The 20,900-nt window shown below is 41.7% G+C and overlaps 1 protein-coding gene and 1 long non-coding RNA gene across 33 annotated transcripts in view; one reads left to right on the forward strand and one right to left on the reverse strand.

Annotated features, from left to right (window-relative positions):
• Positions 1–19,956, forward strand: part of ZC3H12C (zinc finger CCCH-type containing 12C) — a 176,481-nt gene extending 156,525 nt beyond the window's left edge. For 21 of the 24 annotated variants that reach the window (XM_077893382.1, XM_077893391.1, XM_077893377.1 and 18 more), the window contains 5 exons: positions 7,401–7,540; positions 10,544–10,778; positions 12,585–12,691; positions 13,073–13,285; positions 13,364–19,956. In XM_077893382.1, coding sequence (XP_077749508.1) covers positions 7,401–7,540; positions 10,544–10,778; positions 12,585–12,691; positions 13,073–13,285; positions 13,364–14,763 — 2,095 coding nt within the window. In that variant the 3' untranslated portion in view covers positions 14,764–19,956. Of the gene's footprint in view, positions 1–5,984; positions 6,165–7,400; positions 7,541–10,543; positions 10,779–12,584; positions 12,692–13,072; positions 13,286–13,363 lie in introns of those variants that run through there. The other 3 variants (XM_077893400.1, XM_077893401.1, XM_077893402.1) reach the window with 2 other exon arrangements.
• Positions 2,483–20,900, reverse strand: part of LOC144311214 (uncharacterized) — a 39,558-nt gene continuing 21,140 nt past the window's right edge. The window contains exons 3-7 of one of the 9 annotated variants that reach the window (XR_013376785.1): positions 10,801–10,986; positions 9,858–10,704; positions 9,475–9,564; positions 6,623–8,958; positions 2,483–3,691 (exon numbers count right to left, since the gene is read on the reverse strand). This is a non-coding gene — a long non-coding RNA (uncharacterized LOC144311214). Of the gene's footprint in view, positions 3,692–6,622; positions 8,959–9,474; positions 10,705–10,800; positions 10,987–11,724; positions 12,454–20,900 lie in introns of those variants that run through there. The other 8 variants (XR_013376787.1, XR_013376786.1, XR_013376788.1 and 5 more) reach the window with 8 other exon arrangements.

Genomic DNA, 20,900 nt, shown 5'->3' on the forward strand with positions numbered 1-20,900 from the left:
AGTGATCCGTGCATATGTAACTTAAAGTATTATACAGGAAATTCTCTTTCCTAGATATGGCTGATGGAGTGCTTGGCCCATTGTCCCTCTTCTAGATCCAGTTTTGAAGCAAACTACATTAAAATATGTAGTTCCTTGAATTTTTCTCTGTATTACAAAATATGCCTTTATAACCCATTAACCATCATAGGTGACTCATCTAATGACACGTAAATAAACAAGTATATTGCGGTTCTCCACTGGGAAGTATATATTGTGTTGTTATAGCAAATCATGTTATTTGGAGTGCTAATGGAATTGTCCTTCTGTTGAAGACAAAAATGTAGACTTGTATGTACTTTAAAAATTTGTTACAGAAGTATATATGAGTACATTAAAGTTCTGTCAGATATGGAGACAGTGAATTTACAGAATGGTAAATTGGGATAGTGAAAGTCTTATCAAGAATATGTTTGTCAAGATAATCTGTATTTATTTTAGCTCACTTAGTTTCCAGTGTCTAGTTCACAAGGTGTCGCTCCTGTGTGTGAGTTAGAGTCCCTCCATAGACATATCAGGGCTTCAGTTACCCCAGCCAAACTGAGTAGCCCTTTCTGTGGCTTGGTCTGAATTAATTTCATCTCACTGTCTGGTACACACTGTACAATGAATTACAGAATCTGTTGGGGAAGTTGTGATGACTAAATAATCATCTGCAGCTAGTTTCCCTTGTGGTTTATTAGTTGCCACTGATGTTATAGAGTCTCTCTTCTTCAAACTTTGGCCCATAGCCCAGCAGCTCCCTAGCACATATTTACTAATTCAGATGCCCTGTCTCCCAGACACTTCAGAAATACTCTACCTAGAGTCCAAATTATGGTATCCCTTAGTTTAACACATAGCATTGGGAGATGAGAAGTCACCTTAGATCTGCTGAGGGACCTCACAAGGTGAAAAAAATAGGTGGAAGGTTGTGTCTGGCCCTGGGTGAAACAAGAAAATACAATAGAAATACCAGAATATTGTTGCTCTAGGATCCATAAGAAAGGACAGAAAATGATTACAGTAGGAGGAAAAAGACCCCTCTATAAGGTTTGGTAACACCACAGTCTTGAGTTTCTTATTGCCTTCACCTTTCCCCATCTTTTCCGAAAATATTTGGAAAACATCTTTCCCAAAGTCAGTCCCCAAGGAACTGTGTATGCTTACCACCCAGGTACCCTTTTACTTGTGTTCGAATCCCATAACAAAGCTACAAAACAGTGAGGGGCTTCAGGGTCTCGTCTGCTCTGCTCCCTGAAACCATGCTCTTGGGTTTAGAACGTGCTTCATGAATCACTGATGAAAATGCACAGGGACCTCATCTAGCAGCAACCCTGCAGCTTCTCCCAGGTCCCCTTGTGCAGAAAGATTTCAGAGACTGCCACTAGCAGTGCCTCACAGGGCATCTGAGGTGTGAGGAGCAGCTGCCCTGTCAGAGATGCCTGAGGCCCTGGCACTCAGTTGTAAGGGGCTCATCCTTCACCTGGATAACTTCTAAAAGGCAGATCCGAGTCTCTGCTGCCCCAAAGGGATCAAGCTGATTTTCCTCACACGAAGATGAAACATTGGCTTGTATGGCTCTCTTACTGCTTAGTAGGCTGACTCCTTTTGTTTCCCCTTTCTTCTAAGTTATCAGGGTAACCATTGGCCAACAGATGCTTTCATTCTAGGACAGTCTCTTACCCCAATTCTCAAGATACCTTGTTCTTTCCTCTTCATCATGTCTGCTTACCTAGCTATGTTTTGCATGTTGAATGTAGGGGATCTTGGAGGTAGAACTCACATCAGAACATTCAGGCAAGGCTGGCAAGTCTCCCTCTTCCAAAGGGAAGTTATTCTCATACCCTAAAGCCATTTGCAAATACCCATCCAAAAAGTCATCCTCTCTCTCTCTTCTCAGTCCCAGGCAAAGAAGATGAAGGGGAGTAGGGGGAGAAGAAGCAACAGCGAGAAGGCTTGAACAGCAGGAGAAAGGAGCCTGGAGTTTCTTAATTCATTCTTTGCGGCTGTCCCAGTTCATTCTTTTATTTACTTCCTGATATTCAGAGATACCAGTAATCCTTTTATTTTAAGTAGGGTTTTTCTAAAAATCCCTATAAATATACCAATCTGCCTACTTCAAATGAGCCTTTCTCTGGCCATTTCAAAGCAGGATTTTTATAAGCATGCTTATTCCAAACATGACAGAGTAAAATAAGCCTTTTAAGAAAAGTACCTGCTGGTAGGTTTCCTGTGTTCTTCTACCATTAACGCCAATGGTGAATCACATGCAAAGTCGGAGCCTGTGTTATATATTTTGCTCAACAGTAAAGAGCAGAAATTGCAGTGAGAGTTTGGGACTTCCCCTGGGAACCCAGTCTCACTAAGCCAGAAGGACACATTTCATAAAACATTCAGGGTCTCTTACCCAATCAAAGGTGGCCACAGATCTTCCAACAAAGTCAGCATCAGAAGGACTCACTTGAGGTATACCATCTTTATTGCCAAATAGTTGAAATAAAAAAGAAATCAAGACCCAGAGGCACATGCCAATTCATAAATATAGAATTAGCTATTTTTACTACTGAGAAAATACATGCAGGCATAGCCCATAAGTGACTACAGAACTATAATGAATTTTCTCCTCTATTTATATGGAATTAAAACTTCAGTTCTTAAACATCATCCTACTTATTTTAGTAAATACTCAACAGATAGTTCATTTGCACAGGTAGCTACATTGTGCTTGCTCTGATGTCCTGTTTTTATAATTCTTTTTTTTTAAGGTTTTATTTATTTATTCATGAGAGACGCAGAGAGAGAGAGGCAGAGACACTGGCAGAGGGAGAAGCAGGCTCCATGCAGAAGCCTGACATGGGACTCGATCCCAGGACTCCAGGATCACACCCTGGGCCGAAGGCAGGCGCTAAACCACTGAGCCACCCAGGGATCCCCTGTTCTTATAATTCTTTATCAGGACCTCCTTTGTATTGTATCCAGCACACAGGAGGCTGCACATTTTTCAATGTGCCTCAATACGGTTAGACTAAGTGCAGTCTCCTAAAGCCCTCCTAGGCTGTTTGGAAGCCCATCTGCAGTTTGGAAGCACCTGTCATTTATCTGCATGGGCTTTTAATGATTCTGGGCCTTGGTAGCTGGGAGGTACTTCCAAGGCAACAGCAGCCGTTCCAGGGATTCCATGGTTAGCATTCATTTCTTTGGTCTGATCAGTAGAAGATTGGCTGGGAAAGTTTCAGAGACTCAGAGACCCACGCTACACAGACACACTTGCCTGCCTCTCCCTGCCCCCCACATGAGCTCCAAGTCTAGGTCAAGCATGAGAGCCAATTGCTAATTGCATAAACTTGATTTCACATTAGTGTGGGGTGTTACTATACCTGGATATGGAATTACTATGTTTTAGAGAAAGCACGCCTTCAACTTTATAAAGTACTGCCAAATTGTTCTCCTGAATAGTTATACCAATTTACACTCCCACCTGTAATGTATGAGTTCCTACTTTCACACATCCTTGGCAACATCTGGTGTTTGCAGACTTTATTTTTTCCAATCTGATGGGTGTGAAGTGGTGTCTCATTTTTGGCTTTAATTTGCATGTCTTCACTATTGAGCATCTTTTCATATGTTCGTTGGTCATTTGGGTTTCCTCTTCACTGTTCATATCTTTTGCCTGAAAAAAATGGGTACCCTTCTCAATGTGTAGGAATACTTTATATACTCTGAGTACTAGCCTTTTCTTTGGTTCTATATGTTGCAAATACCTTGTCCCAGTCTGTGGCATTTTTGTTCATTCTTTTCCATGCAGAAGCTTTATTACTAAAATCTATCAGCCTTTTCCTTGATAGCACATGATTGTGTGTCTTCTTTAAGAACTGTTTCCCCATCAGGGCGCCTCAGTTACTTACGCCTCTGACTCTTGGTTTTGGCTCAGGTCATAATCTCAGGGTCATGAGATCTTGTCCCACTCCGGACTCTGTGCTCAGCAGGGAGTCTGCTTAAGATCTCTTCCTCTCCCTCTGCCCTCCCCCGAATTCATACATATGCATGAGCTCGCTCACTCTCTCTCAAATAAATCTTTTTTAAAAAAGTATTTCCCCATCCTAATGTGAATGTGTCCTATAATTTCTTTTAAAAGTTTTACAGGGATCCCTGGGTGGCGCAGGGGTTTGGCACCTGCCTTTGGCCCAGGGCGCGATCCTGGAGACCCGGGATCGAATCCCACATCGGGCTCCCGGTGCATGGAGCCTGCTTCTCCCTCTGCCTATGTCTCTGCCTCTCTCTCTCTCTCTCTGTGACTATTATAAATAAAAAATAAAAAATAAAAATTTAAAAATAAATAAATAAATAAATAAAAGTTTTACAGTATTTTTCATATTTAAATCTTTGACCTATAATTTACTTTTGTGTGTGTTAGGAGATAAAAATACAACATTTATATATGTTTTCCATATAAATAACCAGTTGCCCTAGGACTGTGTTAAATGGTCCCATCTTCATTAATTTCTAATGTCATTTATACACAAGTATTACTTTCAGCTCACTCTTCTGTTATATATTTCATTTTTTAATCTTTGCCTATACCAATATAACCTTGAGTGGATTTCTGCAGTTGTATACTGTGTATTGACAGCTACCAGGAAAGTTCCTCCTCTTTTCAGTATTGCTTAACCATTCTTGGTCTTTTGTTTTCCCACAGTAATATTAGGATGAGCCTCTCAGTTTCTCTACAAATCCCTTTGAGGGCTTTTATTGGAATTGGGGTGGACTTACAGATTAATGTGAGAAGTGCTATTTTAATAGTCTCACCATCCATGAAAATGTCTTCACTTTTGCCCTTCAGTACAGGCTTTCCATTTTGGTTTGTTCCGTAAAGCTCTTGTCTCTCTTTGCCTCTTAGATTTTAGTTTTTGTTACTTTCACAAGTGGGAATTTTCAAGATTTATTTATTTTAGAGAGAGAAAGAGTGAGCAGTGGCGGGAGGGGCAAAGGGGAAGAGAGAATCCTAAAGCAGCCTCCTTCCTGTGCGCAGAGCCCAACACGGGGCTCGGTCCCAGGACCCTGAGATCATGACCTGAGCTGAAATCAAGAATCAGCTGCTTAACCGACTGAATCACCCAGGTGCCCCCTACAAATGGGATTTTTTTAATTAAAAATTTAAATTGGCTTGCAAGTGTAGAGCAATACAAATTTTTGACCTAGAGCCTTGTACCTTCAATGTAATAACAAATTGTCCAAGAATGTTGTCTCTATGATAGTTTCCGGTTGTCTGTGGAAATTCGTTCCATGGCCCAGTATATAACCAGTTTCATAAATCTTCCACATATTTTTTAAATGATTTTCTCATTTTGTGCAGAGCTTTGAATGTGCCCATTAGATCAAGCGTGTAATTGATTGTTCCAGCTGTCTATATTCTTACTACAGGTTTTCTACTTCATCTTTCAATTAAAATTTTCCCTCTACTAATTCAGTCATCTTTTGCATTACTCATTTGGAGACTAAGTTCACAATTATTATAGCATCCTTGTGAATTTTCTCTTTATTATTACTTGATAGCTTTTTTGTCCTTTTAATGTTTTTACATTAAAATACGTATTAATAGAGCTTTCCAAGTTTTCTTTAGTTTAGCTACAAATGATAGAAGACTTGACTACTGTTTCTCAAATTGGGGGAGGTATTTTTTCTCAAATAACAAGGTCAGAGAGAGATGTGGGTCCCTCTGTTCAGAAAGTCAGGCTCTTTGTATGTCCCTGTGTATCATTCACAGTATGGCACCTTTCATCCTCTTTCTGGCTTTCTCCGTATGAGGTATTGTTGGATGGCAGTGCGGGCAGGGGAGTGGATGGGGGGGGGGGGGGTCGGTGTCGTGGGACCAGCAGAGGGGGCAACCTTTACTGTCAGTGTCCCTGTGGAATAATACCTGTTTTAGCATCTAGAGAATCTTTGTCCCACGATGGTAAACTGTTGTCACACGTTTTGTGAACATTCTTTCACTTAGAATCTTCTATTTCTGCAGTCAAATGTGACCATTTCCGTTCCCAAGTGAAGTCACCAGGAAGAAAGTGCTTATGCAGTCCTTTCCTTAGAGCCAGAAGCAGTTAAATGCTCAAGGCTCAGGAAACCAAATCTCATCATCGACTAACAAGGTACACTTGGATTTCAAAGCATTAGTACAAAATAATATGGTCAGGTTTTAGTGAATGTTTGTATTTAGGAATAATATATTCTCTCAAGAGGTGATACCATTCTTTCCTATAGTTTTTCAGAAGACTGATTTCAGCATTTTCTATGAAACTCAGCATCACTGTGTGTCATTCGTTGGGGTGTTGGCAGGGCCATCGGGTAGCTCGTCTTAGCTAGAAACTAGGATCCCAAACTTCCCTTTCCCTTTGCCCTTCCTCTGAAACTTCCACTGCATCTGAGTGCACCTGTCACGTTGCCCTGCATTTGTAGGCTTCCGGACCTATAAAGGAAGTTGGTCTATTTCTATTTTTTCCTTAAAATGATTATTTAGATGGTTCTAGTACCTTCTAGGAGTCTAGTAGAATATATCAATACACTTAATATTTGATTTGCGCTAAAAATTAACAGAGCATTTACTTACCGTATTTCATTCAGCCCTCCTTAACACCAAGAAGTAAAGAATATCTGTCTCCACTATGGAGCTCTCAAGCTGCAAAGAACACAAAAACAAAAACAATTGTTACATTCAAAGTAGGAGAAGGAAAAAAAAAAAAAAACAAAGTAGGAGAAGGTTTCTTTTTAAAAACATTAGAACCAGTGTTATTTTTTAATTATTGGTTAAAGGGCATGGGCAGAGTCTGGTGCTAGATAAATATGTATTGAGTGACTACACTTTTATCTGGGCATTTTCTTGTAGGTACTAAGACTGCTTAATCCACTTGTGAATGCCCTCTTCTCATTAATCTTTGTCCAACACAGTATTAAACAGAAACCATGTCTTTTCATTGAAGGACAGGGGAAGGAAGCACTATGAACATGATATTCTGTTCATAGACTTTTTTCTATGTGTAACTTCTTTTCACATTTGACTGACGTTCTTGCGGTGGTGGAGACCCCCTTTTTCCCTCATCCTGATTAAAAAGAGCTTGTATCTTTCAGACTAGTTAACCTTTACAACTTGACATTTAAAAAATCATTTTTCTTTATTCTCCCCACAATAATTATCCCAATTTTCATAGTTCTCCTCGCAGATTTTCAACTTTTCAGGTTATCTCCATGTTCCTCTGAGATCTACAACTCCCTCTGAAACTTGAGATCCATTACTATTGTAATTATGTGATCACTTCTGATGACAAATTTGAATTAAGTCGAATTGAGATTTTGTTGTGTTTTTAACGTGTTCTAAAATCATCTTTCAGCCATGGAAACAAAGAAGTGTTTTCCTGCCGGGGAATAAAATTGGCAGTGGATTGGTTTTTGGAAAGAGGCCACAAAGATGTTACAGTTTTTGTTCCTGCCTGGAGAAAAGAGCAGTCCCGACCCGATGCTCTCATCACAGGTAAGCTCCATGAGCTGTTCGTTGGTAGCTTCCATGCACACCTGGGCAGGTTATCTAGCACCATCAGATGTTGCTGACGAAGATGTCCATCTGTTTCTGTTTACTCAGTCTGTGTGACTGCCACTTTCTCTTGGGTGAGACCTCAGCGTTGTCAGTGAGTTTACATACTCCCAGATTATGTTAAGGAAACCGTAATCCTTCCTCCATAAACCAACTGTTTGGGGTCTTTTTTTTTTTTTTTAACTTGGAAGCTTTTTACTTCAAATTTTGTAAAATTTTTGACTTTGAGACATGGTAAGAGTCAGGATACCTAGATTAAAATTCTGGCTTTGCCACTTACTGGCCATTGGACTTGCTCAGGGCACGTATGATGACTAGGGGAAAGATAAATTGAAAAAGAAAAAGCATTTAAAGCTGTAAATATCGGAAAGCTTGAGCAGGAAAGGAACGTGCGCCCCAGAAGAAGGGGAAATGGCCATGGGTGGGGTGGGGCGGGGGGTGGCGGAGGTGACTGCTTTTAATTTTTAAAATACCAGCATGCCAGGTGTCTGGAATGCTTCAGACTGCATGGACTCTGTAAAATGCGTACAGCTCCACTTGACACTTCCATGTACTCATTCTACAACACAAGTTTGAACTGCCTGGGTCCACTTAGAAGTAGACTTTTTTACAATACAGTAATTTTACAATACTTTTTTACAATACAGTAAATGTAATTTCTTTTAGGATTTTCTTCATAACATTTTCTTCTCTCTGGCTGGCTTTAAGAATACAGTATACACTACCCATAATGGAGAAGACATGTGTTGATGGTCACACAGTGGGCTTCCCCCCAGTAGTCAAGAGTGAGGGGTCAGCACCCTCATCCCTGCTCAGAGATCCATAGGTGTTACCCCCAGCCCCCACCCCAGGGAAAAATTCTAGATAAAACCTGGTAAATTGAATGAATAGTCTGTTATTTTTCCACTGTACTGAAAAAGATACTTGACAAATATTTTCCGGCTCTCACATAGAGATTTAGACTAGTACTTTTTCCAGCAAGTTAACGCCTATTTTACAAGCGCTAAACTCTGTATCAGGTGCTACGCAAGGAATGAGAGATTCAGTTCAGCTTACTAGCCATATCTGTTTAAGTTAGGATTATTTATCCTAATTGGTGTCCTTTTTAACCTCACTAGGTATTATAGAAAAAGCAAATTAAGCAAGATGATGTTGACCATTAGGCCACCACACTTACTTCTCTAATCACTTCATTGCATAGCATGTATGAGGAAACGCTCACACAAATAAAGTAGCATGGCTTATTCATGAACAGTGAATAAACTGGAAGACCTCCAAATACTCATCTTTAAGTATTGCATGTACTCATTCTACAGACACTTGCTGAGTATCTCCTGCTGTGCTTCCTGGGCTGAGTGCTAATGGAAATAAAGAGCAACATTTTGAGGGCAGGGACCATGTCTCATTTATCAGGGCAACACACAAAAATAATTATAATATGGCAAAGCCTGTAGTTGAGACCGAGCTTTTGAGTTTGTATTGGTTTTCTGTGATTAAGAGGTCAGTAATTTTATCTATTAAAATCCATCTCAACAGTGTTGAGAGCTTGCTTGGTTCTATGCTAAGTGCTTGTACATGTGGGCAACTCACTTCTAGCCACCTGACTGCCTTGAGGCTCAATAAAATATGGCTGTTTTATATAGAAGATGCCAGAACCTGAGATTTACCTGTGATTTGCTCTTTCTAACACTCACATTTCTTCCACTTCTACTCTGCTGCTGCTCTAAACCAATGTTCTGGTCTTAACGAAATCGTGTCAGGAACATCATGAAATCTATGTGCCAGTTAGAGCCCGCCAACCCCTAATCCTTGACGTGTTCCCTCCCCAGTACTCTGCTCATACTTCTGTTGTGGTGATCACAACCCTTGCTTACCTGATTTGCAGATTTCCTTTGTGAGGCAAGGTCATTCTTAATCTCAGTGGCCGTGGATGCTTGACATACCACAGCACAGGCAGGCCATATCTGGTCACCAGAGAGATTTTTTTTAAAGCTTAGCAATTCCAGTTCAACATGAAAAAGTAGCCTTTTTTTATTTTAATTATGGCATCATGACTCCGGGCCAGAATATACAACGGTGGGAAGACAGGAAGAGGCACAGCAGGAAGAAGGGATGATGAGAGATTTTTTACCATTCATGAAAATATGAACTCTATATAAAGTTCATATTTTTTTTATAAAGCCCACTAAACAAGTCAGAGTTACCAAGTGCTGTAAGAATATGCCAACAAAAGCCAAAAGAGCATTTCTGTGCCTACCTTTATTCTGTCTGTGGCAGCTTTCCCCTCTAATCATTTCTCACCTCTTCTCTTCTCGCAGTCCAGCCTGTGAGGATGCTTGCATTTGTGCCACACGTTTCACGGCCAAGGACACAAAACACACACTGATCACGTCTGTAACAACAGTTCTGACTTCCCTGCCTCCTCTGTGAACCTTCCACATCATAAGACTCTTCCCCTTGCTACCTCAACTACTTCTGGTGCTCCTCAGACTCTCCCCTATCACATCCACTAAGCAAAAACAGAACTACAGAATAAACGGGGTTGGCAGGGAGGACACACCTGAGCCCAGCACCACTGTTCTGTCCGAATGGTGGTGCACTGGGCATATGGCTGTGTGTGTGCCGTCCTGCAGGGCTCCAGCTCTCCAGCAAAACCTTACGTAATGAAAAACATAACTGAGCAAATTGCATTTTATTCTGTTAAAGTTTTAAATCAGCTTTTAATTACTTTGGGGGCTGTTTATATAGGCTTTATTATTGCAATCCTCGAGGAAAAATACTGGGAATTAAAAATGTGTTCTATCTACAAACTGTAAATCATAATCCCTAATTAAATGGTTACATAAATCCAGTTCCTATTATAAAAGCTCACGTTGTATGAAAGTTACTTTGTGTGTCCTGTATGTACTTACTCCTGAAATTCTACCCCAATCGTCCTTGCAGATCAAGAAATTCTGCGTAAATTAGAGAAGGAGAAAATCCTAGTGTTCACGCCATCCCGACGAGTGCAGGGGAGGCGGGTGGTGTGCTACGACGACAGGTTCATCGTGAAGCTGGCTTTTGAGTCGGATGGGATCATTGTGTCCAATGACAACTACAGGGATCTGGCCAATGAGAAACCAGAGTGGAAGAAGTTCATAGATGAGCGACTGCTAATGTACTCATTTGTCAATGACAAGTAAGTGAAACCATGTACTTACCAGTGATACTGCTTCCCTGCCAACGTGGCCATCCCTGGCAGCTGCCACAGGAGCCCTGTCTCCGCCTGCCACTGACCAGACCTAAGACACATTTCTTCCCACAACTGATATCCCCTCTGATCCTCAGTGGGAGTCAGGAAAAGCGTGGAACGATGCCTCAGGAAGCCACATGTGAGTGCCAGGCCCCTGCAGCGGAAGGCAGTAACAGGGCAAGTCTGTCAGAACAGACAGGGACATTCCCCATCTTCACAGGACACAGATTTGGACCTGTTGACCCTCAAAACACGGCCTTTCAAAATCTACTTAGAGCCTTGATCACTTAAGTATATATTTTAAATACAGGATTTTTTTAATGTTACACCAATGGTAAGACTCTAGTCAAGACGAAATTGATAAATGGACAGATAACGATAAAAAGCAGGTCTCCTGAGAAATAAATAAAGCCCACAGATAGGTGGGAAAGTTCACCTGTTGACAAAAATGCAAACTAAATGTACAGAGAACATCTTTTTTCACCTATTTAATTCACAAAAATATTTTTGCCTGTGCCTTGTTCTGTTAAAGATGTAGTTTAACACATCTTTGTGAAATAGTTTGGCATGGGTTAGCAGAAGCCTTGGAAATATGCAGACCCTCTCAGGCCCATCTCCTTTCTTGGAATATATATCCTGAGGAAAAAAGACCAGATATGTTCATTTCCGTAATACTTATTATTGCAAGAATTCAGAGGCAGCTAAAGGTACCATAGAGAAACCAGTTAAGCCGCTCTGCATCTAGTGGAATATTCACCAGCTCTTCAGCATTATGAATACGAAAGCTATTGAGGAACATGGAAATTTATTTGTTAAAAAGACAAAGCACAAAATTATATCTGTGTTTGTGAAATGCTTACGCATACAGAAATGACTAAAATGCAACACATACACGAAATAATTGTAGTTAAGATTATAGGATTGAGTGCCTCTTGTTTTTAATGTTGCCGCATTGTTCTGATATTAAACAGCATATTTGCTAAGTGTTCTTAGCCACCTGACACTCCCTTAGGGGTTCATACAACATCGTTCACATTTCCTGGGTAACTGCAGGTAACTGCATGGCCCGTTTCAAGTTCCAACAGTGACATCACAAGTAGTAGAGCTCTTCAGTTGTAACTTCTGTTATGCTACATGCCATGAATTCCTGTGTTCATGAGATTTTTTCCATCTCTCTGCTGAGGAGCAAAGAGAATGGGGCTGTGGGGTTCGACTTAGAATCTCAACTGTGCCCTGTGAACTTAGATCAAAGTCACTTAATTAGGAAAGCGTATTAATCTACAAAAACTAATACTTCAAAGGCCCACTGTCAGGAAGAAAGAAGAGAAGCCACGCAGGGCCCCAGCCCGGAACGGGATGTGGCTGGTGTCCACGTTCCTGTCACTGCTCCTCACTCACCCTTACTGCTGGACGTGGTCGAGGCTCACCAAACCCTCTTAACACAGAATCGTGTGGTTTTCTGAAGTTCTTACAAAATCCCAAGACTGACAGGAAGAAAGAATTAATGAGAACATACAAGGCTCAAAACTTACTTGAGTTAAAACCAGTACAGGTTCGGCTTGACACAGTTTACTTGTGTCCGTTAAGAAAATTCTGTGTACTGTTATTTTTTTTTTACCCCATAAACGCTGAACCAGAATGTTTGTTAAAAATGTTTTAAAGACCTTAGAGTGAATCAAGTTCTCCCTTCTGTCTTCAGAATTAAATTATCAAGCTCCTACTTAGATATATTTTGTATTATATCCATGACAGGTTCATGCCCCCTGACGACCCTCTCGGCAGACATGGCCCAAGCCTGGATAATTTTCTGAGGAAGAAACCTATTGTTCCTGAACACAAAAAGCAGCCTTGTCCATACGGTAACTTTCCTTATAAGTATTTAATATTTGCCTTAGAACATAGTACGTTGTTAAACTTTTGTTGATAAAAATAAACATTTTTAAAATTTTGGATGGCATAGTATGCGGTTCTTTTGATTGTAATGAGATTTAAGAAAACAACCACGGGCAGGGTGGGGCGGCAGGGGTGGGGGTGGAGGGGGGAGGTGAATAATTTTTACCTAATCATGTTCGATGCAAATGCAGTTCCCAGAGTTAAAACGTGGTTAGCTCCAAAAAACTGAGCTAATTCTTTGTGAAGTTAGTTGTCAAGCAGGTAAAAACACCTGGAGTCCTTCCAACTAGAAACAAGTCAGGTTGGCATGAGTGTACTGCATTCCAACAGCTCGTTTTGCTCTTTAGGACAGAATGTCGTATCTGGTTATGAAGCCATGTGGGAAGAGCATGGCAGGAAGGAGTTGAGGACATGGGGTGCCCACCCAGACCTCAGGAGGGGACTCGATCGCTCGGCCGATGTGTTCGCTGCTCCCTGGAGCCCGGCAGCGGGGCGGCTGAGAGGGGCTCATCTCCAGAGGGAGGGTCGTACCCCCGCCTCTGCCCTGGCCTCGCCCACAGGTTGAAATAGTCATGCCAACCCAAGCTGCCGGGGTCTGGTAGTGTGCTCCTTTGCCTAACTGATCTCCCTCTCCGTAGGAAAGAAGTGTACGTACGGACACAAGTGCAAATACTACCATCCCGAGAGGGGCAGCCAGCCGCAGAGGTCGGTGGCCGACGAGCTTCGGGCCATGTCTCGAAACACAGCGGCCAAGACCTCCAACGAAGGCGGGCTGGTCAAAAGCAACAGCGTTCCCTGCAGCACGAAAGCGGACAGCACTTCAGATGTCAAGCGGGGTGCTCCCAAGAGGCAGTCGGATCCGAGCATACGGACCCAAGTCTACCAGGACCTCGAAGAAAAGCTTCCCACCAAAAACAAACTGGAAACCAGGTCTGTCCCCTCGTTGGTGAGCATCCCGGCGACTTCCACTGCAAAACCCCAAAGCACTACATCTCTAAGCAACGGCCTTCCATCTGGAGTTCATTTCCCAGCTCAGGATCAAAGACCACAGGGACAGTACCCTCCAATGATGATGGCAACCAAAAATCACGGAACGCCAATGCCTTACGAACAGTACCCCAAATGCGACTCGCCCGTCGACATCGGGTATTACTCCATGTTGAACGCCTACTCGAATCTGAGCATCTCAGGCCCGCGCAGCCCCGAGAGGCGCTTCTCCCTGGACACGGACTACCGCGTCAGCTCCGTGGCCTCCGACTGCAGCAGCGAGGGCAGCATGAGCTGCGGGAGCAGCGACTCCTACGTGGGCTACAACGACCGCTCGTACGTGAGCTCGCCCGACCCACAGCTGGAAGAGAGCCTGAAGTGTCAGCACGTGCACCCGCACAGCCGCCTTAATTCCCAGCCCTTCCTGCAGAACTTCCACGACCCCCTAGCTAGAGTGCCAAGCTACAGTCACGAAGAACCAAAGTACCACCCCAAGCCGCCCCTCGCGCACCTGGCCGTGCACCTGCCGCACCCGGCCGCGGGCGCGCGCTCCAGCTGCCCCGGCGACTACCCGTCCCCGCCGGGCGCCGCGCACCCCAAGGCGCCGCGCCTCGGCCGCTCGCTGCTGGCCACCCGGCTGGACAGCGTGTCGGACTCGCGGCTGTACGACGGCTCCCCGTCCCGGCCCAGGAAGCCCTACTCGGGCCCCGACGGCCCGGGCGGCTGGGAGAGGCCGGCGTTCGCGCCCGAGGCGGCCTACGGCTACCGGCACACCTACTCGCTGCCGGACAGCTCCACGCAGCCGGGCTACGAGCCGTTCGCCTTCCAGAGCCTGCCCGAGCGCCCGGAGCCCGCGTGGCGCGGCCCGTACTGCGCGCCGCCGCCCGAGCCGCCCCGGTACCAGGACGACCGCGAGAAGGTCTACGTGAACCTGTGCAACATCTTCCCGGCCGACCTGGTGCGGACGGTCATGAAGAGGAACCCGCACGTGACGGACGCCCAGCAGCTGGCCGCCGCCATCCTCGTGGAGAAGTCCCAGCTGGGCTACTGACGGACGATGCATCTTCGTGGTGTGGAGTCGTTCTTTCGTTCAGCTCAAATGCTGAGGGAGGTTTGCTACAATAGCACATGTCATCTCCTTCGCGGCAAGGAGGTTAAATAGTATCCATTTATGCGAAATACTGTATCATGGAACCTGTACGTAGAGCCCCACAGCGTGGAAGTATCACGGGATTGCTTTACCTTCAAACTTTTTTTTAGACATTTCCTTTTTAAAAGCTCTCTCCTTGGCTGGAGATTTTTCCAGTTTGATTTATTAGATGTCTCTGTGATCTTTGATATTAATCTTTGGTGCATCAGGGGTTTATATGCAGCACTTTTTATCCTTGTTTCGTGTTTTATTACCTTGGTGTTTGTCTATCAATTGCGAGCAATTACAATACTTTCAGAATGTCGAACATTTGACTAGACCCTAGCCGACTATTTTTTCAAGCCAAGCTTAATTGGAATCTTTTACAGCTTTTTAAGTTATTTTTATTTGGGGAAAGTGGGCTTCTTTGTGCTATAATCATTATTTATAGAAACAAAGATATACTACAGCACTGACTTTATATTTTAAACAAAATGTAAGTTACCAGTTTATACGGAAATGGGTAACAGTCTATATTAGAATGATTTACAATATGGCACTTTTCATTGTTTTATTTTTGTTGGGATTTATTTTTTCCTGTTAGGTAATTTAGTTAATTTAATATGGTTGATTTAAAGGAAAGCAGATGCAATCAATGGAAAAAATTGTTTCCATTTTTTTTTTCCTTAACGAATAAGGCAAAAGCCGTAACTGTTCCAGTTTAGAGCTTTGTTATCCAGCTATGATGTGCTTCTAGACGGTAGGAATGGAATTGAATTCCTAGATTCTCATTAACCTGTATTTTTAACGTGTTTGTCTTTTTTGTTTCGGGGCACAATACTGGATAAAAGAACCCTTTCACAGTCCTTGCCTGTTTTTAATGAATCTAATTATTCTCAATGCAACTTTTATATTTAATATACTCTTTAGCTTTCCTGCTATTTATCAAGGCTGGCCTGAGGTGGGTTTATGTGTTGAGGATATGCAAAAGTTATTGATACTGCACTATAGGAGTGGTGGTGGAGGCGTTGTCAGTGGTAACTTAAAATGTTTGTAAGATACTGTATATTTTCCATTTTCCTGAAGGTAGTTTTTGAGGGGCCTGTTATATTATTAAGGCCAGATTCTTGCCACAAATAGTGTAGTTTTAGCTACAGACTAAAGTCTGTTCTAGTATTAGTAAGGGATATTTCTGGTTTCAAAGTCATGGGTTTTGCTAGATGCGAATTCATTTTTGTCCTCAGAAGACAGACCTTGCATTGAGTGGCAGACAGTCGTGTGTGCTTCACATGACCTTGACAGTTGCCTCCAGGCTTTGAATTTTCCTTCACGTGACAGACCATCCTGATCTGTCTCTGTCGTCTGCCTCGATGCCCTGGGTGTTCTGACCATTCTAACATGCTACAGTTTGAAGTAAAGCCCTGAAAAGCCAGAAAGTACCTTTTACTGTTGATACAAATTGTATCTTTTTAACTATAAGAACTATTTTGATTTGTAGATCTAGTGAAAACACAAATGTGTAACTATGATTAGACTTTTGGGCAACATTTTATCCCTTATTTAAATACAAAATTTTAAAGTAAAATTGAGGTCTAGGATAGGGTAGAAAAATAAAAGTAACGATTTAGGTAAATAAAATTGTCTGTCTTAGTTTTATAGAATATATTAAAATATATTAAATACATTTATTGGCATTTTCTTTCTCCTAAAACTTATCTAGTGAGAACTTAAAAATAAAGGTAAAATGCTGCCTGAAAATAATGTCCAAGCACCTTTGACTAGGATAACATTTTCACTACTTGTGTGACACTGTGTGTTGCATGAAGTAGGATTTGGGTATACAGTAAATGCTTCTAAAAGGCATTGTGCATATTGACATATCCAATAATCTGAACCGTGTTCAGCAAACTTAATTCAGGAAAGTGGTGTTCTACACAATTATTGCTGTTGTTTTTGAGGTGAGTGTGGCCCTTATCTGTACCCAGAAACAATACAGATGGTGACACAAACCATCCCGAGTGGTGTCCGGGTGTGACCCTACTCGCTTGTGAATCTGTTCTCCTTGATTTCGTCAGTCACTATCTGTAGAACAAGTTTAAGTGTAGAAGCTAAGTGAGTGCCAAAAAAAAAAAAAGGGTTACAGATGTGGAGTACCTTTTATTTTAGTCATGTTTTAAGCCTTTTTTTTTAAATATGAAATCCTTTTTAAATTGTAGATTTCGCTCGCATTTTCTTAATGTTAGCATTTTCACTATCTGAAGAGTCTGCCAAACATTACTAAACTTATTTAAATGAGATCTTCAGCGAAATGTGTATCAGACTTTTAGTTTGATGTTCTCATGTTTTTAGCAAACTTGTCTGTTATTGCTTCATGGATTTTAGACCATGGAACATAGTGTAGCTTGCCACTACCTGTCCTGAAGTGAATAGCTCTGAATTGCTCACACTGAAATCCTTCAGTATAATGAATTGTGAGTTAAGAAATAGCAGTTTTCTTATGTCAAGAGGACAGTTTGTCCCCCTCTCTTTTTTCTTTCTTTCTTTCTTTTTTTTTTTTTTTTTTTTAAGCACCCATGTTGCTTTCAGAGCTTAAGAATGAGATATTTGGCAGGCTTTAGACACAGCAAATTCTTCATTCTCTAAAGCAATAAGTAAAAGGATCCACCGTTCAATTAAATCCATAGCTGATCCCAAACCTTCATTGTAGCCAAAACTTTCACCTTAATCCTGTCTTTTACCAGATTCACTCACAGATAACTGGAGAGGGAGGAGGTGTTAGTAGAGAAACTGCCCAGAGAAACTGGTCAACCGATAGGAGAGAAAAAACTCAGATTGGATTATTCTGCCCCCGAATAGTTGACAGTTGACTGTCCTTTCCCCAGCAAGGAGCCGGTGCACTGTCTCTGTGTCTTACTACAGAGGGAGTAGCAGCCAGCTGGCCAGATCCTGGCCCTCACGGTTCCCTCCCTGCACGTGACACGTACGTTTCCCATCTGTTGATATCTCTGTATCCTGATAGAGTTTGTCATTGACCTCAACATTTGAAAGAAATGCACACCAGTATAAAATGTGTGATACTGGTAGAAACTTGAACTTTGTGCTTTTATGAAGTTTCCTTGATGAGAATATGTAATATAACTTTAAAAAAAAAAAAGCATTTTATATGTATATATACATACATGCCTACGTATTTGTCATGAAGTATTAAAAACAGGAGAGGGTGTTACGCTTTTGGTGGCTGACCTTCCCTTCATTGAACTATGTTTGAGTTGTGGATGACCAAGACTGGAGTCTGGATGACCAACGATAAGATTTTAGAACCACTTGAATGGAAAGGAACTCTTCGATGGTTTTATTCCTGGTATTTTTAAAGAGTTATTTTGATAATTTTAATAGAATGTGTCATTTTAAAACACACACAAAAAAAGTAGTATTGATTATACAAATAATTATTTAACATGTCTTTTACGGATGTATCTATGTATATGGACAGTAATATATTTATAAACAAATATACTTTGATTATGTTGTAGCTATTAGCTTGTGATAGGTTAGCTATGGCTCTGGATACCTGTGTGTGTGTGTTTTGAAAACTCTTGAGCTGTTCCCCCCACCCCACCCCTCCCCACCCCCGATTTACGGGCACTGACCCGAAGGTATATTTGTTTTCATTCTCATTTTTGCTATCCGACTTACTTCCTCAAGATGAGCTTCCTAGGCATACACCCACAGATAAAGTGTAAAACCCATGAACTACACACGTGCATTAGCGTAAGACAAAGCAGAGCTCGTAGAAGTAGAGAAGCATGCGATATTTCAGATTGGCCTGCGAGACTCCTAGGGCAGCGGCTGACAGACCTGTTCTGTGAAGGGTCAGGCATAACCAGTCCGAGCTTTGAGAAGCATCTGGTCTCTGTCACCTGCTCACCTCTGCACGTAGCACCAGAGCAGCCGCAGACAGGAGGCTGAGCGAGCCATGTGCAAAGGCCTCTACTCACAGGAACAGGCAGCGGGCCAGCGGGGCTGGTGGTTGGAGTCCTCGCAGCCCTGTCCCGGGGGGGAAAACCCAGGATTATTAAGCCCTAAGCCCTGGTTCGAACGTGTTCGTAGAAGAACCAAGAACTGTAGTTCGGTTGACATTCAAAGACCGTGTTATTATTTATTGACCGCCTTCAAGAGAGGATTGCGAGACGGTCCTACTAAAGCATCCTCATTTACTTGTTTATTCTATCCTGTCCATTACTTACTAGAGATATTTCTTAATGTTAAACTGCACACACGAAAAAAAGCATTCTGTCAACAGATGTTTTAATAAGTATTGAAATTTTTTCATGAACTTTGTATTTCTATTGATAAGATGGGAATACCTTACCTACATTTAGTTTTTTAAGGGCCTCATGGACCAAAAATCCTGTTGTATTTTGAAAATTAGCATGTAATTAGCCACAAAATATTTTATAAAGACTGCATCTGTCAGTTACATCTTTCTGGTTTTTTGACTTAAAAAGAGACAGATGTGCCCTTCTTTAAAAATGGTTTTAAAGAAGATAAATATATTGTAATTTCACATATTATAGCTTTATTCTGTAAGATTAAAAATTGTGACTAGTATAATTGTAGCTATAACGTGCATTTGCTGTATTTGTGATTCTTTATAAGAAACCAAGTGTATCCCGGCTTTCTCTGTCCAGACCTTTAGTATAGATCTTTTTAGATGCCTTAGGACGATCCTTGGTGAATGATATTCTTAACATAATCATGTGTGATTTTAAATTCATTGGAACTACACACTGCTGAGCGTGTTCATTCACAGTGCTTTATAAATTGTGTTAACATTATTTCCACAAGATTAAATAGTTTTGAACATCACCATACACTTTAGATATCCTTTCTTTTACCAATGGAATACAGCTCTAGCTTTTAACAGTGTTTACTGTTTAAAAGGGTTTTGGTTTCCCCCGCCCCCTTAATGCCATCTGTTAACCTGCTTTTTACTTTGTTACAGTAACACCGAGATGTGTTAGGAGTAGCTTTTTCCCTATGGTCCCTAGTCTTAAGATTAAAAAACAGTTTAAAGTTTTGACCATTTGGCAATTAAACAATTTTTGAACAGTCTGTGCATCATTTAATTTAGTTTGATAAAATGTGTAAAACTTCACTTTTAAACCATGTACCAAATCTGCCAGTTGTGTGTATGAGATTTCAGATGAAAAATTGTTGTCCATTAAAGCATTTGACCTCTCTCTTACTTAAAGCAGCTTATGTCTCAAGGGGAAAACAACAACAACAACAAAAAACCTTGAAAAGCAATGGCTTGTTTTTATACAGTGTATATTTTAGATTTTCTTGGGTTTTTCTGAAATCATGCATTTCTAGCTAATACAAAATACCCACAAACACACAGATCTCCTCAGAGACATGAACCAAGCCTGCAAGTGAACCAGATCACTGATCTCCTCTTTTCCCATGAGGTGGTTGTCCCCTTCACCCCCAAACCATAGTCCTGTGCTGATAGAATCTCCAATTTGGCCCCTCAAACTTCTCTTATAGGAAAATAAGGTAAAGAACGTTTAGAACAACCATCTGGCATACTGATGTGATTCTCTTTATCCTCTGTTCTGTGTGTTTCTGTGATGGAATTTTTACGACTCCAAAAAGCAGTACTTTAGACTTACTGGAAATCCATATTGAAACAGTGATGTGATTCCACCACTAAGAAAAAAAAATTAAAAACTTTTTTTTTATGGTGGTTTGTTTTTGTTTCGTGAGGAAATGAACCTTCTGCAGCAGCACAGATGCTAAGTAATCGAGGGCCCCTTCCTCCAGGCCCGGGGCTCGCCTGCCTTCCGTGGTTCCAGAACAGGAGTCTTCACGGATGCGCACGTGTTCCTTACCAGTGTGTTGGAGCCAAATGAATTCATATGAAAATTGGAATTAAGGGCCAAAGACAACTAGTCATTCCTTACCAATTTCCCACCAGTGATTAACCTAAGCCCCTGAAGTCTTTCTGTGTCATCTGGTGGCCCAGTGAGGTCTCCGTTGTATGGGTCTCGTTTCCT

Source organism: Canis aureus, chromosome 3 (assembly GCF_053574225.1).
Source record: "Canis aureus isolate CA01 chromosome 3, VMU_Caureus_v.1.0, whole genome shotgun sequence".
Lineage (NCBI taxonomy): Eukaryota > Metazoa > Chordata > Mammalia > Carnivora > Canidae > Canis > Canis aureus.